The 18,366-nt window shown below is 38.2% G+C and overlaps 1 protein-coding gene, 1 long non-coding RNA gene and 1 other non-coding gene across 3 annotated transcripts; all 3 read right to left on the minus strand.

The window, feature by feature from the left end:
- Window positions 1-1,753: 1,753 nt before the first annotated feature.
- Window positions 1,754-17,539, minus strand: LOC122656038. Its single transcript, XR_006332031.1, has 3 exons — window positions 17,529-17,539; window positions 9,944-9,950; window positions 1,754-2,173 (listed from the first exon to the last, which is right to left on the minus strand). It is a non-coding gene; the product is annotated as an uncharacterized LOC122656038 (long non-coding RNA).
- Window positions 2,294-9,390, minus strand: LOC122656035 (probable protein S-acyltransferase 7). The gene is made up of 5 exons (XM_043850462.1): window positions 9,251-9,390; window positions 5,836-6,006; window positions 4,484-4,780; window positions 2,942-3,175; window positions 2,294-2,839 (listed from the first exon to the last, which is right to left on the minus strand). Exons 1-5 carry the CDS (start codon window positions 9,350-9,352, stop codon window positions 2,312-2,314), a joined length of 1,332 nt encoding a protein of 443 aa, XP_043706397.1. The 5' UTR covers window positions 9,353-9,390; the 3' UTR covers window positions 2,294-2,311.
- On the minus strand, window positions 16,339-16,410 carry TRNAQ-UUG. Its single transcript has one exon. It is a non-coding gene; the product is annotated as a tRNA-Gln (tRNA).
- Window positions 17,540-18,366: the final 827 nt, after the last annotated feature.

An 18,366-nucleotide genomic window follows, 5' to 3' on the forward strand; every position in this document is an offset into this window, starting at 1 on the left:
TAATTAAATAAAAAAACGATCCTTCTACACTATTCTATAGTTCAAAACTTTAATTCAGAATGAATAAATGGAAGAATAGGGATCTCTCTCTCTCTTGGTTGCTATTTATAATTACGTAAAAATCATGAATCGATGTTCTCTGTAACCTATTGCACGCTGTGCCCAGTATACGGGGTGGTATTTTTGATCTTCAAGGGCGGGATAATCATTTCGCACACCCCATGTGTTTGAGTATAGCCTGCGCCCCTAACGCAGAAAACATTTTCCCAAAAATCATATTCGTATAAAATAATAGAATACTTAACGTCAAGTGATAGAATCTTTATGAGTCTATAACGAATGTATGAGCATACATAGAATCCGTGTAAGACAACCGTAATCCATGGGAACAACTTATAATTCTTAAAAACTTTTATAAGTTTCAAATATAGCTACTAAATAATAGGGAGAAAGAAGCACCACATGTAAATAATTTACAAAACTACCGTCAAATTTGGAATTTTGTCGAATTACCTTCATATGTATCAAATTGGTTCGGTTAGTTTTTCTTCGATTCAATCAGTCCAACCGGTTCGGATAGATATTTTTGACACCCTTGATCCTCCTTAAAGATGAAGCCCCAAATACACCCATTACTACACAACTACCACCACTCCACCAACCTACAGAATGAAGTACTGACTAATCTGTTAAAATGACCTACAAGATCTCTCTGTAACTTACTTGAGGAATTTGACTTTGGGGAAACGGAAGCCTTACCTTGAGCAACTCCGAGGAAGCAGCTTCTAGCAATCCTGTGGATCTTCTTTAAATTTGTAAATTAACATCGCTTCAATGGTGTATATCTGTCCCTGCACTACAACTAGTGCTTCATCTTTAGGTCTTCTGAGTTGAATTTGTTGAAGGGAGATCTCAGAATTCAGCTACGCTTTCAGAGTTTTACTCATGCACTGAAAGCTAGTACTTTATCGCTCCCAGTACTGGGGGGTCCTGTGCTCATCGTGCGGTTGGGCACAGCCCATGTGTGCACAATGGGCGGTGCTTAACCACACGATGCGTACTGGGGGGGTCCTGTGCGTATCGTGCGGTTGGGCATTGCCCATGTGTGCATAATGGGGCTCACTGTGCACACATGGACGGTACTTAACCGCACGATGCGTACTGGACCGCCCCCAATACTGGGGCGATAATTTTCCATAGGAAATCAATCAAATATATCACCACATGGTGTCCTGCCACTACAGTTTATGCAATTTTTTTTTATTTTAATATTATTATATTTTAAGGCAATAGTTTTCATGCACTGCCTGTATGGAGTACTTTATGCCCATACGAAATGACTAAACCCACCCTGCCTCCCTATAAAGATAGGCTTACTTGATGAGAGAATCTCTCGTGCACGAGTCTTAGTCCCCATATTTTAATAATCCATGCACATCAATGATCATAATTTATATCTAAATTTAGATTTGGGAAAATGTGTTTATAACCAAAATAGTTACAGCAGATTTTTGTAACCTCTTAATCTTTGCCTTTGGCCACATTATTTACACTTATCTTTTAATGAGGTTATTTTTGTAATTTGCTTAGCTCTTTCTTTCAAAATTAGACCCTCCACAACCCACCTCCCCTATCTCCGGCTATCCTTGCAACAAGAAGCAAGGCTTTTTTTTTTTTTCATTGTATCGACACCGTCCCTGTTTTTTTTTTTGGTCACAAACTCAGGTAAAAAATATGACCAAAATCCCCAATGGACTGACACAAGAATTTCAGAACGAGACATTGAAATGAGAAGATCATTATTAAATTTACATCACTAATAACACGTAACAGAGAATCCAAAATCACACGCACAAAACGCACCCCAAAAAAAAAAGAAGAAAAATGAACAATCTTTACAACTGCAGCACAACCAAGACAGGGTGATGAAAAGTAAAAGCTCGTCGTGGCACACGATTCCTTCCCAGAAATACAATTGTGGTGATTCTAACCTTCATTGATCCCAACCATGAGAGTTCCACACCAAAAGCCAACACAACAATAATATGAAAATTGATAAAAGGGATATGGATCTCCACACTTTAACCTTTCCTCTCAATATCTTAAACCAACGAATTTCAAGTCGGGCATGCGAGTTCCAGACAGTGAAGTAGCCATCAGCAGTCACTATTAACTGGGATTACTGAATGCTGGTGGCCGAGAAACCATTACACATTCAAAACACCCACACTCCACACCCACTGCACACCCTTTACTGTTTCTTTGTCCATGTTGTGTTTTACATATTCCTTTACCAGAGCCTAGAACCTATTTAAGCATGCCATTTTCCGGCTGTTTGGCTGCCAATGTTGTCACCACCAACCCGATTAGACTCACCAATGCCTGCTGCCACAGCAAGAACTTCAGACGATATATCCCAGCTCCCACTTTTCCTGCCCCAACTAGAGCGCCTGGGATGTAGTGCATGCCCCTCTGTACCAGCTGCTGGAAGAGTCCTACTTAAGTCTGAGGATACATCATCAAACCCACCATCCTTGCTGTCCAAGCCACTGTTGCGGCTGAGTGACCCATCAAAATCACCAAACCCAGCAGCAGGTTCTCCCCAGATTGGCTTCCTACCCATTTCTATATCTCCTACAGCTTTACCCATGTTTGGACTAATAAAACCACCACCTCCGGAACGTGGTGGCAATACCGGCTCCTGTGGAACCTTGGCCCTGAAATGGTTCTTAGATGGACGAATGCTTGTGCAGAATATTTCCTTGAAATTTTCCACCAATCCCTTGTGATATGGGTTGTCTCGCTGATCATACCGGTATCTGAAATTCTCATAAGTGGTCTGCCACAGCACAGTGAACCTTGTATCATCAAATGGACTATTTGGGAGTTCATAAAAAGAATTTTAACTATTATGATTTTATCAGAAGAGAATGTCTCTTACCTGGTTTGTACTAATGAGATACAAATGGAACACACTAAGGCCACCAACAAACCAGACACATATGAATGTGTATATTATCAGCACAATGGATGCAGGGGTCTTTAACATTGCTTTCCAGATTGATGTGTTATCAGCATCCATAATCTTCACAATGTAGACCCAGCAGAAACCAAATACATATATGCAAAGAAGAGTCGTGGAGAAGACAAACATGAAGAAGAACCTATAGTTTCGCTGCAAATGCAATCATAATACTGTTTAGATTCATGGATGTAGGCTGCAAATGACCACAAAATAAAGTCCTAATAAGGAAGGTAATAGGGGTTGAGGCAGACTGACAGCAAGAGAACTATCAAATTCCTCCAATCAAATAAATAAATAAACTCCATACCAACTATCATCCCTGTTCCCACTTTTATTGCATAGAGCAACGTCATCACTAATGCCACCCATAACAACTTGATTCTATTTGAATTTCTCACGAGTTTTATTTTCACCTATCAATCCCACATGCATGCTTATTATTTTGTAACATCTCACATGGAAATCCTAAGAGCTTTATCATGCTCAAGATGATAAACCACTTAAAGAAAGCACCATGGTGGCCTTCCACTCGTATTTGGAAAAGGATGCTCTACAGATGCTGGCCTGCTAGGAGTGGAGATGGATTACAGAAAATTCAGTGGGAAGTATTGCTATAATTCAATGGCCAAGCTTGACTTTGTGCAACTATCTGTCATGTTTGGATGGAGAGTGATTTTAGAAGACAGGACTAGGAAGTCTAGATCTAATCAGCAGATCTAGGATACGATATCCTTTGACATCTGGGGCAAACTTGAGAAGTCTCACCAATTGTAATCATAGTTGTCATGGCGTCACGGCGATCCAAGTCGGTGGAGGGGTGTTTGATCGATATATCGACACGTCGCCTTCCATAGCGTTGCCATGGCAATCATGTCGACCATGGCAGAATTGTAAGTAAATTCAAAGTTGAATGACAAACTAATAGATAAATCAAGATTTATAAGAGCACTGGCAGAATTGTAATTAATCTGAAGTTGTAAAGGAGTGACAGAACTGTAATTTACTGGAGTTAAAGAGAAAACTGAACGGGCTAAACAGAATAGCAATAGAGAATATAGGGGGTTTAATTTAAATAATATAAGTTGTCCTTACTTGCAATTTTAAAGACTTAATATGTCTTCTTCAACCTTGCAATAACACGATAGAAAGAAAAAACTCAGAAACCAAGGCTAAAATAGGAGATTTAGGGAAACAGGGAGTGGGTCTAAGGTTGGGGAAGAAACAAAAAATTAAAGAAGAAGAAATCGACGAGGGAATGAGAGACAGGACGCCATAGCGGAGGTCAATATGCACATTTCTCCAGCGCCAGGACGCCATGGCGACGCCATGACAACTATGATTGTAATTAAAATAATGATTTTCCATTAACTGATGGGCTTGGACTTGGGTAAAATTCAGAGCATTTTATATGTCATCCTGTAATATAAATGAAACATATCACAGTGCACCATCCCTTACCAGCCCAATACACTGTCCAACCCAGGGACAGTGGTGGTCAAATCTTTCAACACAGTTATTGCAGATTGAACAGTGTGAACAGCGAGGAGGCCTATAAAGCATGCATGTGTCGCAGTACTTGATCTTAACAATGATACCATTAACAACAACATCCTTCGTGCGAGGCAAACGTAACTGCGGAGTCTGGCCACCGCCAACTTCAGCATTCCCATCATAGACTTCTGGTTCTGGAGGGTATGGATTACGAGGTATAATACCAGGATCTCGTCCAGAGGTTAGCAGAAGAAGAACTAAAACCTGAGGAATCAAATGCATTCATCAGTTCTCATTACCATCTCAATTAGTAATCTTCAACCTTTAAACTCAACCCCCCCCCCCCCCCCCTTTTTTTTTAAGAAAAAGAACCCTCAAATAAGTTCATTTTATTTTATTAATCTGAGGATAAGAAATCAATTGCAGAGTACATTTTCCAATCTACAGATTTGCAAAGAGTATACATCAGATATCCATTTTTTAGGTTTCTTTTTCAGTTTGACAAGTTCATTATTCTACTTGTAGCAGTTTGTAAAATAAAATCATACCAATTAGCAAGCAATGTCATACACAATAAGGCAAGACAACGCCACAACAAATGCAAGTAAAAACTTCCTAACCTGGATAAAATAAAAGAGCTGATCATTTCTTTTTAAACATTAAGGTGTGAAAGCAATGACAGGGATTGATTTTCCAAAATGATCAGATTAAAATTTCGGTTCAAGGCACATGACCAATGAATCAATGCAAGTAAACATGTCTGCAAAAGGGAAGAAATTAGGGTTAGCAGCATTCAGAATATATCCAAATTTGCCAACATGGGAAGAAATTAGGGTGACTCCGTAAAAATTGGATGGTGGAGAGTACATAAAGGACTTAAGCATGTCAGGATCATTTATAATGGCCAAAATAGGGAAAAGGCAGAGGCACATTTTGAGCAAGACCACCATAAAAGGTGCACAACCAATAGACCTAACCTGTTTATTGGTAAAACATCCAAAAGACACTACGGGCTAATGTAATTAAATGGTTCAACAGAATGCTATATCATGTCCCATGCCCAATAAAGGAACCTTATTCGAAAATTGAATACCACTAATTGTTGTTATATCAAATTACATATTTAATCAACATAGCAGTTCTTCTCTGAGTCAGAAAAAACAGGTTGCACAGTCAAAAGATTATACCATCAGCAAACATTTGCTAACCATAGTCCAACATTATAGAACATTAAATGCACATGAAAGAAGAAAATGTAGTCAAGAACATGTAATATATAAAAAGAATTGACAGTAAATTCAGAGCAAAACAATACTCACATAAAATGTGAATGCAGCAGCAACAACAATTATTGATATTCCCAAGTAATCAATCAGTTCTCTGGCTACAAAGACGCAGAAAACTATGGCAGGAGCAGCAATAAGGAATACGGTTAACAACAGTGACCTGACATCTGGACCAAATACAAACCTTCCTCGAAGAAAGAAAATCTGCATAAAAAAATACGGCGTCTTGATGAATATGATGAGCAAAAAAAAAACCATTGAGGCACTCCACAATAAGAAATCCAAGCTTAATTACACATCATCTTGAAATACTTGGAAAAACACACTTGGGCAATTGCCATAGGCACGATATAGCTGACATATACAAGTTCAAGGATAGGACGATCAGCAACAAACATGATTCCCAATGAGAAATACTGCTTAAAATATGGTACAAATTCAGCAACCTGGCTGGTAGCATTTCATAACCAAAAAAGACTTCACAATATGAAATAAATGGTAATCATAAAGTAATCAAGTTAATGTTGGCTTAAAGCAAGATTGGTGAAGAACATACTTAGATGGCACTAACAACCTTACATGTCACTTTAAATCACCCAGAATAAAATGGGAACTAGACTAGAAAAAATCTCATCTAACAGAACATTTGATTCACAAAAAGAAGTTGTAAATATTGAAAATGTTTACCGTTGGAAAACAAAAATACATGTCCCATTATAATATATTTGGTGTTGGGGATGTATCATGTCTTCACCCTCCAGAATCATTTAAAACATGTGGCATTACAGAAAACAAAATGCCAAATGCTTTAGACTTTTGATTTGAATATATTCAAAATCTCCCTCCCTCCCACCCCCTTCTCTCTCCCTACCCAGTACATCAGTATCTTACAAAACAACATGTGGCGGCATTTAGTACCATGCTTTGGTTTCCCTTTCTCTTTCGTCACTCGCAGGCAAGAACTACTTTAATTATGAATAGTTATTTTCTATTTTGTTCATTTCAATCTACTCCTATCAAATCGTATTTACTTGAGGCCTGAAACTTAAAAGTATAGTAGTTTTACGCTAGCTTAATGGAGGCATGTCTCTCTTCTTTTCCTTTTTAGTCCAGAACTTAGTGTAGAGTGTAGGAGCATTTCAATAGCCCAGTTGAGTAGTTTAGATACGTCCCACAGAGCATTAGATTAGCTTTTGGTGATTAAGAACATTGCATTACAGAAAAATGGGTTATTTCTGTTCTTTTTAAGGGGCTTATTTAATGAAGGTTAAAACTTATTTGTTTTGCATGACATTAGGTTCGTTCGAAAGGTTATTTAGTTACCTATCCAACAAAACCAAGACTTGTAACTCCAGGTTGTATCGGGAAAGTTATGACCAATTTATTGATGAGCCATTGATCTGTGACGGGATTCTATTTTAGGAAGTGTAATTAGAGTAGGAATTCAATTTCAAGTATTTTTCCTTAATAAGTACTTTTAATTAATTTGGAAATGAATGATAACTCACGGGAGTTGGTACGCTGTAAATAGATTTATATTAGGGGACTTTATTATTGAAGATAATTTCCTAGTTGTTTAAGGATTTTCCTTTAAAGCCATACTTATTTGGGGTGAGTAGTCTATATAGGGCTGTAAACAACATTATTTGGTGTGTTGAGTTAATCAAATTGAGCCATAGGGTATTCATTTCGCTGGTTTGGTTTTTTAGTTACTTCTTTTTTCTGCTACTCTCTCTCATTCTCTCTGTTGGTCCTTTTTCTTTTTTCGATTAATACATCTTCTGTAGATCTTTTCAAAAAATTTCTCTCAGAATTCCTTTGGTCCCAGTAACTGCAGGATAATCAGGATTTTCGAATCCCTTGCCTGCCCACAACTTGTTTGAATTGGTTAACCAATCCAGCCAATGCTGACTGACCCCAGCAATCTTCCCCAAAGATTGGCTGGTATACTGATACTTAAATCCTAATCTAATTCCTAATTTGCAAATGCCACAACCTTATATCTTGGTCACTTGAACTAAAGAGTTAAATCTTCTACTTTTTCTCTCCAAAACCCATAAACTAAATTTCCCAACCTAAATCCTTAGGGCACATAAATCTAGCAGAACAAGATTAGCTCAGGAATATCTCGTCATTCACATGATGTGACAATGCTTGTTAAACCACCCATAAAAGAATCAAGTTTGAGTTTACATATTAAATCTCCAACATCAAGAAAATCTTTTGGCTGTTGCCATCCATCCGTACGATGGTAAACCAGTTAAAGAAAATTATCGTCACTAATTAATCATCACATATAGTGATTCTCAATGGCAATATTTGATTTCTCCCTCTACCCTCTAAAGATGAGATAGATCCCCTTTTATTCCATACACTTCACGTCTAGTTCCCACACCAGGTCTTTAGTTCCAAAAACCTCATCATGTAAATTGCAAAGACATTAGCTGTCCTACAAATCCTGCACATACTCCAATGGAATCAGGATGCCCTAATACCAAGTGATGTACAAATAGCAAAGAGAAACTACAAAAAGCATCTATACTCGATCTTGAACTATAACTGCTATAAGCCAACATCACTTGCTGTTATGTAAGAGACAATACTAGAAAGAGGGAAAACATTAAATCCATGTCTAGTTATTTAAGGCTAGAGAGAGAAGAGAAGTCCCACTGCATAAAAAAAAAAAATCACCCACTTCCAATTTTCAAAGATCTGAAAAACACAAACCCAAACCCAAACAGAAAGTTTTAAAATAACAACTGTTCAGGCCAAGCGTACAAAATATTCAGTCAAAAAGATGTTTATCCTATCCCATACTACTTCGGAAAATCCAACCAATCTCTTTGATGCACTAACTAGATTTTGTGGAACCTGCTCTATATTGATACAGAAAGAGGGTACAAAAGCCCCTGATCTAAGGGCTTTTATGCACTAACTAGAATTTGTGGAACCTGCTCTATATTGATACAGAAGAGGCCACCAAAGCCCCCAGTCTTAAGGACACTTCAATTGACACATGGTCATGAAGAAAATATCAACCTCGGTAGCATCAAAGATGAAATCTTTCTAAAACGCCAAACTGAAGCCAAGCTGACTGATGTAACAGCAAAGAATAACTACATCCACCAACCTCTCCCCTACTCCAAAAAAAAATCGACCTGTGCTGCATATGCACTAAGTTCTCACTCCCCAGTCTTACCGTGCAAACCGAATAAGCAACAAATTGACCCAACTTCTGAAGCCATGTTCCGTAACAAACAAATTGAAGGAAACGATGAAATTAGGGTTACCACCGGAAGAACAAGATCTTTCGTGGTTCGCAATTGCAGTGACACAAAACACCCCAAACCTCGAATTCAATTGACAATAAAATTGGATGAGAAATATTTAAGCAAATCCCTAGTGTTCTATAAACAGGAATAAAGGGGAAAGAAATATGGGCACTTACATTGCTGCCTTTCCAGGTTTGGTAAGTCCTGAGAGTCTGGGAGCCATCGCCTCCAGCGGCGGCGTTCGGATCGGAATCCTGAGGTGGAGGAACCACATACATTTTCTTGCCCTTATTCTCGCTAACAAGATCCCTCAATATTATTATTAACGATAAAAGAGAGAGAGAGAGAAAAACTAATACAAAGGAAACTAAGTAAGGAAAGGCAGCTGGCTCAATCAGGGTCTCCACTTTACCACCATTGCTGCGTCAGATAACGGCAATCTCCGTTGTCGAGGAATAGTCGCCGGCGGCCATGGAAGAAGACCTTACTTCGTATGGCCAATCCGCCAATGGTTTGGTTGCGTAAGGAAGGTGATTCAACATCAGCGGTAGCTGCAGCCGTCTTTTTTACTTTTCTTTTTAGCGAGATGATCAAGGGAAGGGATTCAGGAGGAGTAGGAGAGGTCGTCGTGACTCATGAAGCATGTCACATTGAGACTTGAGAGGAGGAGTAACCAAACAAGGCTTTTGGTTGCGTACGGGCGGCGATTCAACAGCAGCGTTTCTCTTCTCCGGATCTCTTTTTTAGTGAGATAAGAGATACTCAGGTGGACACGTCGCGAGTCGCGACCCATGACTCATGACTCATGAGAGTAACCAAACGAGGTTCACTACTTTGACTCTTGCTCCGCCCATCGTTGACTATTTGACATTTGATCTTTGACACTTTCTCCCATGGATTAGTGAACGGTATCGGAACGGGTATCGGTAACACCCAACACCGATACGATAGCATTACGGTATCGACCTGAATTGGCTGTATCGGACAACATTACCCTGAATTTCCTTTTAAAAATGAGTTTTTTGATCATTTTACTCCTTATCTGTATCGTGCTATCGGCATGGTATCGGTATCATTGACTAGTAAAATCGATACGTATCGCTCATAAGCGATAGGATACCAATACTTAGAACCATGCTTTCTCCAGAAATCTTTACATAGTACTACAGAAGGCCAGAGAGGAGGAGACGGAAAGGTTGGGGGTGAGGGGGTTTGAGAACACAGATCAAGGAATCGGTTTGCATCGTCAACATCATCCGATCTGTATCGGTATCGATGGTCCACGATATCAATTCTAGGCGATCCTGTAACGGTGGAGCAATACAAATCAAGGGCAACAAAGTAAAAAATAACTGTTTTTATTAAAATCTACAGACAAATCTGTCTGATACGAGCCAACCAGATTGGTATCAGATCGATATTGGGCAATAGACCGATCCCATGTCCGATATCGATCGCTAAAATTGAGGTTGATAGTGACATTATATCTCATTTGCAGAGCAGTTTAGTGCATAGTTTTAAAAACGGTGTGATATCTCTATCGAACTGATATCTGTAACGGTGGAATGATTCTAGTTGAGGTGAAACCATCCGATTTGGCCCAATACAACCGAGCAAACAGCCCTGGCTACGTGTGAAGAAGTCCAAACTCCAAAATCCCAAATAGGGATGTAAAAGGATTGAATATCGATTGGATGTGAACAGGACCAGATACCAATACCTTTAATCGAATACTTATGCAAATTGAATTTAGATTGTTGACTATCAATTTACATTAATGACTTGCGTAACCTAGACCTTCCTCCCCTCAACGAATTTGATTTGCTCTCAATCCATGTCTCTTAGTCATCTCAACTATTTTCTTTATTCTCAAGAATCTGTAAAACCTTCGAGAGCCTCAATATTAGTAGATATTTAATTTTTTATTTATTAGTTGATATCTATTTGAATCGGTTAAACAAAAAAAAAAATAAAATTGTAAGATTACTCAAGAGAGGGTTTGAGTTTTTTTTTTTTTTTTTTGGGTAGGATTAGTCATATTTATTTATGGCCAAATGTTTTTTGTGTCGGAGGCATAGGATGTGTCCAGACACATGGAGGTGGGCAAAATGACAGCCCTGCCCCCTTGAATGGTCGCTCCATAGCCTACGCTCTCAGGCAGAGAACAATCACCCTTTATTTATTTAAGGTGTAGAACACACGAATGGAGAAGAACCTAACTCCACAATCTATGGATCGGAATTAGGTCAAACTATCATACATGTTACCGACATTGCCTTCCTTGAGTTTAAACAACAAAAAGAACTAAAAAGATAAAGAGGGGGATTCTTGAATGGGCAATTCTGTCTTCTCAAATCAACAATAGGAAAAAAGCTTCATGTAGCAGGTCTCATGTGGATGATAACATTTTCCGCTCCACCATTGGTGTGGTATCGATGGCATGGGAAACCAAGATTGACATCTTGTGGCGCGGTACCATAGCTTGCCACGTGTACGAGCTCCTCTTTGGACGACCTGGATTGAATTAGGAAAGCTGAGTGTGGTGCACATGCGATGTACTGGAGGATTTCTAGATTTTGAAATCCGGATTTCCAGCTCAATCCAAACCGTCCAAAGGGGAGTTCATCCACATGGCAAGCTATGGTGCAGCGCAACCCTACATTGTAGAGGAGCTCGATCTGAGAAACCATCTCCTTTATTAATAATAGTAATCCTTTAAAATTTGGGAGATTACACATTAGTTGCATGGAGGAACTTTTCCCTGTACAAACCTACGGAAAAAAGATCCCTGGCAGGTTGTGAGCAATTTTTACCCACACACAAGATCACGTTGAATGACACCTAATTCCTTTTGAAAAAAAAAAAAAAAACTCACCCTGTTGTTTCCCCTACGCATGCTCTCAGTGACCCCCACACTTGTGTAGGGGCCACTCACCTGGTAGCAATCTTCTACCCTAAACTTGTTAAGGGAAACCCTCTCTCTCTCTCTCTCCATGAAATAACCCCTCTATTCCATATATGAGAGGGAGAACATTCTCTGTGGTGAGCACAGGGACCACATACAAGCGACAACCATTGAGAATGCACGTTGTGGCATCTGGGGATAGAATTTTCGCCTTTGAAAAGTGGTGTAGTCACCCCCAACGCCCCACCCCCACCCTCACCCTCACCCTCACCCTCACCCTCACCCTAGAGAACATTCCCTATGGGGCTAGCACCCTCTAAGCCTCTGCTACCATTTAGTAAACAAGGGCAAAGAGTGCAGTGGCGGTTGAGATTAGGAAGAGTTGATGAGGCCGGTCGGCCGGCCGTCGAATTATATTTTATATCCCCTGAAACAGTCGTCAGTCCCCACTCCCCACACGGCGTGCCAGTTTTATTGTCCAATTTTGATTTTAGTTGGAGAAGTTACTATTCATTATAGTAGTTGACTAGTTGGCAATTATGTCACTAGGCAATGTTATGTGTCACATGCAGCAATTCATTTCCCCCCCGTTTGAACCCTTTATTATGGAAATGCTGTACATTTGACTTCCTACGTGGTAAACTTTTCATCCACTGGAACCACACCACGTGGCACTATCAATCTTAGTTGATGAGGAATTAAACCATTAATGATTAAAAATACTTGATCACCCAATTAATTGACTTAAGCTTTGTTCGGTAGTCTGAGGAATTGGTCTATATCGGCTCATCTGACAATAATCGATACCTAATTGATACCGGTATAGAAATAGAACATAAAATGGTATATGCGCATCAAAATACATTTGGATCGATATTGGTATATTTGAATTTAGGGAAAAAGATATTTGTCCAGGAGTGTCTCTTTCTTAAAACAAAGGGGCAGATGTGTCTTTTCACATGGAGAGGAGAGAGATAGACTCATGAGAGTGCTGGCATAGACCACACTCCTGGACAGAAAACTACTTCCCCTTTAAAACCATCTTATATGACTTATACGATATTGGATCGGACCCAATACTTGATACCTCAAATGACATTTTGTATACATTCTCAAAATAGATTTGAGGTCTAGACCGTATTCTGAAGCCAGAAAATAGAGAAGAATTAGATGTTACATGCAATATGTCCTATAGCCAGAATATATACCAAGAATGCATAAAGCTACAACATTTGGTTTTTATGTCTAGGTTGGCAGAACTTATATAATAGTTAATTGTGCTTTGCACTTGCACGCGTAGATTTTAGTCAAATATTCATTATTTGTCTAATTGATTAGTTCAAAGCCATGACTGTTTCTTGCCTTGATTCACATCTACCCTTACATCCAGCGACATGTTTTTTTAAAAAAAAAATATCATTGGAACAATAAATATGTTAATTTTTTTTATTTTTCAAGATATTAATGAATGGCCAACACTATTTTCAGACTGTGACCTAATTGGAATGCCTAGATGTTTTTTAGGTCTAACCTAACTAATGGTGTCCCATGGGACTTTGACTACAGCTATGAGAGATATGGGGGGAAATTGAGGACGAGGGGGTGCGTTAAAGCACAATTTGAAATTAAGAAAGTCGAATGTGTGACCTCCTACTCCTCTTAGGATGCCTCTATTATATTTATAAGTTTCTAACCAATTATGCTAGCAATTGTCTTCCACTCATGGTAATTGATATTGCAAAAATTTTCGTTAAAACATATCTTTAGAAAGCTGCACCATTAGCATATGAAATTGCCAAATAAGAAAGTAATAATACTGAGCCATTGCAAAAAAAGAGTCCATAAATCTATTGTATAAGGAAAAAATTTTGTTGCAACACTTGCATCAGGAATGTTCCTGCTACAAGTCTAGTAGCCAAATAAATGTAATAATTCACTTTCCCTTTGGGTTCAGAAACACCCTCCTAGGTTTTAGTATTTTCTAAAATACCCTTTTAGATCTCATTTCCTTGGCTGCCAGCCTTGTAGCAGGAACATTCCTACTACTAGTACAGTAACAAATTTTCGTCTATTGTATTCCACGGTCTCAAAAGTCCGGTTAACCTTTTGGGATTGGTGTGTGATTTGTGTGATTACACTTTGGTTCATCAAAAAAAAAAAATCGTCTATTGTATAATAGTTTAATGTGGAAGTAAATTTAGGCATAATCCTCAAATTTAGAATCTTGGCTTCTTCACACCCAAAACGGAAAATGAAACCCTCTTATATCAACATAAGAAACAAAAACCCCTCCTCTTTTTGTTTCACTATAAAAATTCAACAAAATTTATTAACATATATTATTAAAGATTCAATTTATTACAACATGGAGAAGACATTAGGTATTTAGGTATAATAATACTTCCCTTTCTCACTAACTCTTTCTCTCTCCCCCCTTTGAGTTGAAATTTGATTTTCCAGTTTACATAAAGGTCAAGTTTGGATGCCACCAAACATTCCCTATTGTCGATCTCTGTTAGACTTATTTTTGAATAGCCAAGCTGAATGATCCAAATATCATTCCACTTTTAAAAACAATATTACAACATAAACAAGAGCCTATATAAATAAACAAGTTGCTCAATTAATAAAAGTTCGAAACTAAATATTGGGTTGAGACATGAGACAACAAATTGCTATATTTTGGATCTCGTAGCTAAAAAAATTTCCTCCATAGAAGCCAACTAGATCATGATTTACTATAAATCTTTTTATTATTAATCTATTAAGGTTATGTTTAGAAGCCAAGTAAAGAAAAGAAAAAACATAAAAAGACAACAATCATGATATAACAATGATTGATTTATGTATCTATCTCTCTCCTAAAATTCAAAATTTTTTAAAGTTTTTCTTTTCTTTTCTTGGCTTCCAAGCATAGCTTAAGGAAAGAAAAATGTTCTTTATATTTATGTTCTTGTTCAGAGAAAATTATTAAGAGTTGCTTGACTTGAAATTTTCCCTGCAAATTACCTAATGGTTGAAAAATGGCTCATACTTGTCTGCTTTTTCACCTTGCAATTTTTTTTTTTAACACAACACCACTAAAATAAAAATATGTTAAGCCACATTGGGCAATAAAAAAACAAGTTGGGAAAAAATATTTCTGGATCACCCACTAACCCACCTAGATGTATTCATGTAGTACGTGATGATGGATACTCGCGTTGAAGGTTCATAACTTGGCTTTTAGATTCTCTTTAAGTCAGTCTTTGCTGAAATCTCATATGTGCACGATCCACATCATACCTAAGCTTTTCCACTATAAGCAGAACTTTGCTCTCAAGTTTTAACAATTATATAAGGATTAAGTTTTCCTCTATACGTAGAGAAGGAAGAATTCCTTCATCATTGGTGATGTAACCATGTGATTCCCACCCTAATTTTCATACTAATCAAGGGTCAGATCTTCAACCTCAATTGACAACCTTCCACACCCGGACCAGGGTTCTCTGCAGTACCGGCGGGATGGTAGTGCACATCCGACGACACGGCAGAGGCCAGGTGGCACACATGGCACACATGGCCTCTGCTGTGCCGTCGGATGTGCACTGCCGCCCCGCCGGTACTTCAGAGGATTTTAATCCTCCCACACCCCCCCAAAAAAAAATAATTTTTTTTTGGCTTGTTGGGGTGGAAAAGATTCCAAGTCGATGCATTTAATTGGATCTAGTCTCTTTCCTCCTTGAAACTTGCTAGACGCACAAGGCGGATAAGAAATAGGGAAAAAAGACAGTGTTTGGAGTGTGGCTCTTGTGCTAGTCAAATGATAGGATGAAATAATCGCCCTGCCCCCATGAAAGGCAGAAACTCCACACCAATTGATGCTTTCTCATGTTCTCCCATTAGCCCTCGCTCTGGTGCAGGGCCAAGCTCTGGGACAAAATCCCTTCCCCTAAGAAATATTATGTGAATTCTATCTATTAGCATTTATGCCCAGATAGGCAGGCCCATCCTGAACCCAGTTTTATTAAATTCAGGCCCATGAACATCACCTCTTGATGAACCAACTCATCCATACAGTAATCCAATTGAATTGGTTCACATTATGAAAGCATAAATTTCGAAACCCACGACCTATGACCTTTATTTAAAAGAAAAAAACAAAAAACAAAAAACCTAGAACCTATCACAAGTGTCACAACGAAAGATATATGCGACTGATTTGGCATTCCTTAGAGAATCAAGATACTCGAACAGGCACTCTTGGGGCCCATTTGACAATGCTTGGAAATTGGAAACGGTTCTCGATCGATATTGAAAGCAAAATGTATCTTGGACTAATGATGAATTAGCTCTTAGTAAAGAACAAAATATTAATAAAGGTCCTACCGGGAGTCGAACCCAGGTCGCTGGATTCAAAGTCCAGAGTGCTAACCACTACACCATAGAACCTTCTGTTATATTGGTTTTACCCTAAACAATAATATAACTTTTAAAAAAGGGAGACTTACGACATGGATTCTAAATGAACGATATGAGTTTTAAATCATAGTTTTCAAAAAACAGATCCAAAAAACCCAACAAGATACTCATATAAATTGAGAGATTATAACCTAAATACCTCCATCTAATGTTCAAAAGAACTAAACACATCCAACATTAATGCATATATATTACACAATCTATTATAAGTTTTGAGAAAAAAATAATAATAAGGAATAAACATGAAATGAAAAAATGGTTGTAGTTTTTGCATAGAGATTTGTTTAGCATAAGCAAATGATTCGATATGATTATATTTTAATTAGCATACGTGTCGATGATGTTAGAAATCAGAAGAAGGCGAGTCGACGAAATCGTGTCCAAGGCATTTGCACCCTCCTAATCCCCAAAGGGTGCACTCGCTCCCAAGATAAAATGAGAGAATTCGTGGCCATTTATAGCCCACAAGGCGTCGGATGGGTCACACCCATTGGCTCATATGGCTGACGCGGTCATGACTATTGGGCGGCTCCTTGGCTGTTCGTGTGGGCTGCAACTCTGGGGTCAATGTTAAACCAAGGGTTGCACTCCTCTTGATCACCACCGATCCACAGTCGGATCGATCCTAAGCACCTTGATCGTACACGCGATCCGAAAAGATTAAGGCGAAGTGCAAAGTGCAAATGCGCCATCAAAGCGCCACATTGCGCTCACGCACGTGCACGCGTACCTCCTCGCCGCAAGTGCACCGTAATCTCTTCTAGCATTACATGTGATAATAATAACTACTTACTACTAACACATATAAACCCAATGAGCTTTCCTTTCATATTGGGACTAAAAGTCCACATCAATATTTTGAAAAATTCCAACAGATGACAATAGTAAGAGTTTTATGATAATGCCACATTTTTTCAAAGATATAATGATGTCATTTTCAACTTGTTTTTGAAAACCCTTTTATACCTCCATTTTTAAGTACTTTTGGAAATAAAACATAGACAATTAAAATAAGGAATCAAATACAATATGCACCTTTAGAGGTGTCAATCAGATAATCCCTATATATAGTATGTTGTTTTATGCACGAAAGATGTTGCATTTGCGCATTTACATGTACTTTCAAATGAATATTTTCCCACTCCCACTATGGTGAGCCAAGAACATTTCTTATTCAAACTCCTAATTAATGATTCCCTTACATATATAGTATATTTTTTAGACCAAGAAGCTAATCAAAGATTAATCTTCAATTCCTTCTTCTCAGATCAACAACCTAATCAAAGACTAATTACCAAAAAAAAAAAAAAAACAAAAAACCTAATCAAAGAGCTAGCACTCATCAAAGATATATCATTCACTGTCTCTACCATTTCTTAACAAATCGAGAAGAATAAAAGGAAAACTATCGTCCTACAACAAGAGATGCATGGACTACCCCTATTGGCCTATACCCAACACAATCATTCATCGATTATGAGGAGGTCAGCTCTTTCATCTATGGGAGAGGACACTTCACCTGTAAAGGTGCATGCATTTTGTGACCACATTAGTGATCTTCAATGACTGCTCATATGAATTTGGTTTGAGTTGAGATTCATGATCAATGTAACAGTAGTTCCCTAAGAAGTAATATGTATCATCTCCCCAAACAAAGATGAATCTGAAGCTGGTTGAAATATTGCAACATTTCCATATACCAATTAATTCTATAAAGAATAGGCAGATTGGCTTTATCATACCCTAGAATTCCCAAAGAGGGAAAATGTATCAAGAACCGTTCATTTTATCGATCCATTTGAGTATGAAGAAAACAAAAAATGTGAGAAAATGGTTGTCAACTTTTCATTGAAAGGTCACTGGCCTTCATTTCTTTCATTAAACACATGAGTGACCAATTATTTGAGAGAAAAGGACCATAAAACT

Source organism: Telopea speciosissima, chromosome 3 (genome assembly GCF_018873765.1).
Source record: "Telopea speciosissima isolate NSW1024214 ecotype Mountain lineage chromosome 3, Tspe_v1, whole genome shotgun sequence".
Taxonomy (NCBI): Eukaryota; Viridiplantae; Streptophyta; class Magnoliopsida; order Proteales; family Proteaceae; genus Telopea; species Telopea speciosissima.

Excerpts from the sequence above, each read along its gene's own strand:
- LOC122656035 (XM_043850462.1), bottom strand. The coding sequence starts at position 9,352 with ATGTATGTGGTTCCTCCACCTCAGGATTCCGATCCGAACGCCGCCGCT. Across the intron at positions 6,007-9,250 it reads AAACCTGGAAAGGCAGCAAT|ATTTTCTTTCTTCGAGGAAG; the intron begins GTAAGTGCCCAT and ends TTTTTTATGCAG. Across the intron at positions 4,781-5,835 it reads CTGCTGCATTCACATTTTAT|GTTTTAGTTCTTCTTCTGCT; the intron begins GTGAGTATTGTT and ends TTGATTCCTCAG.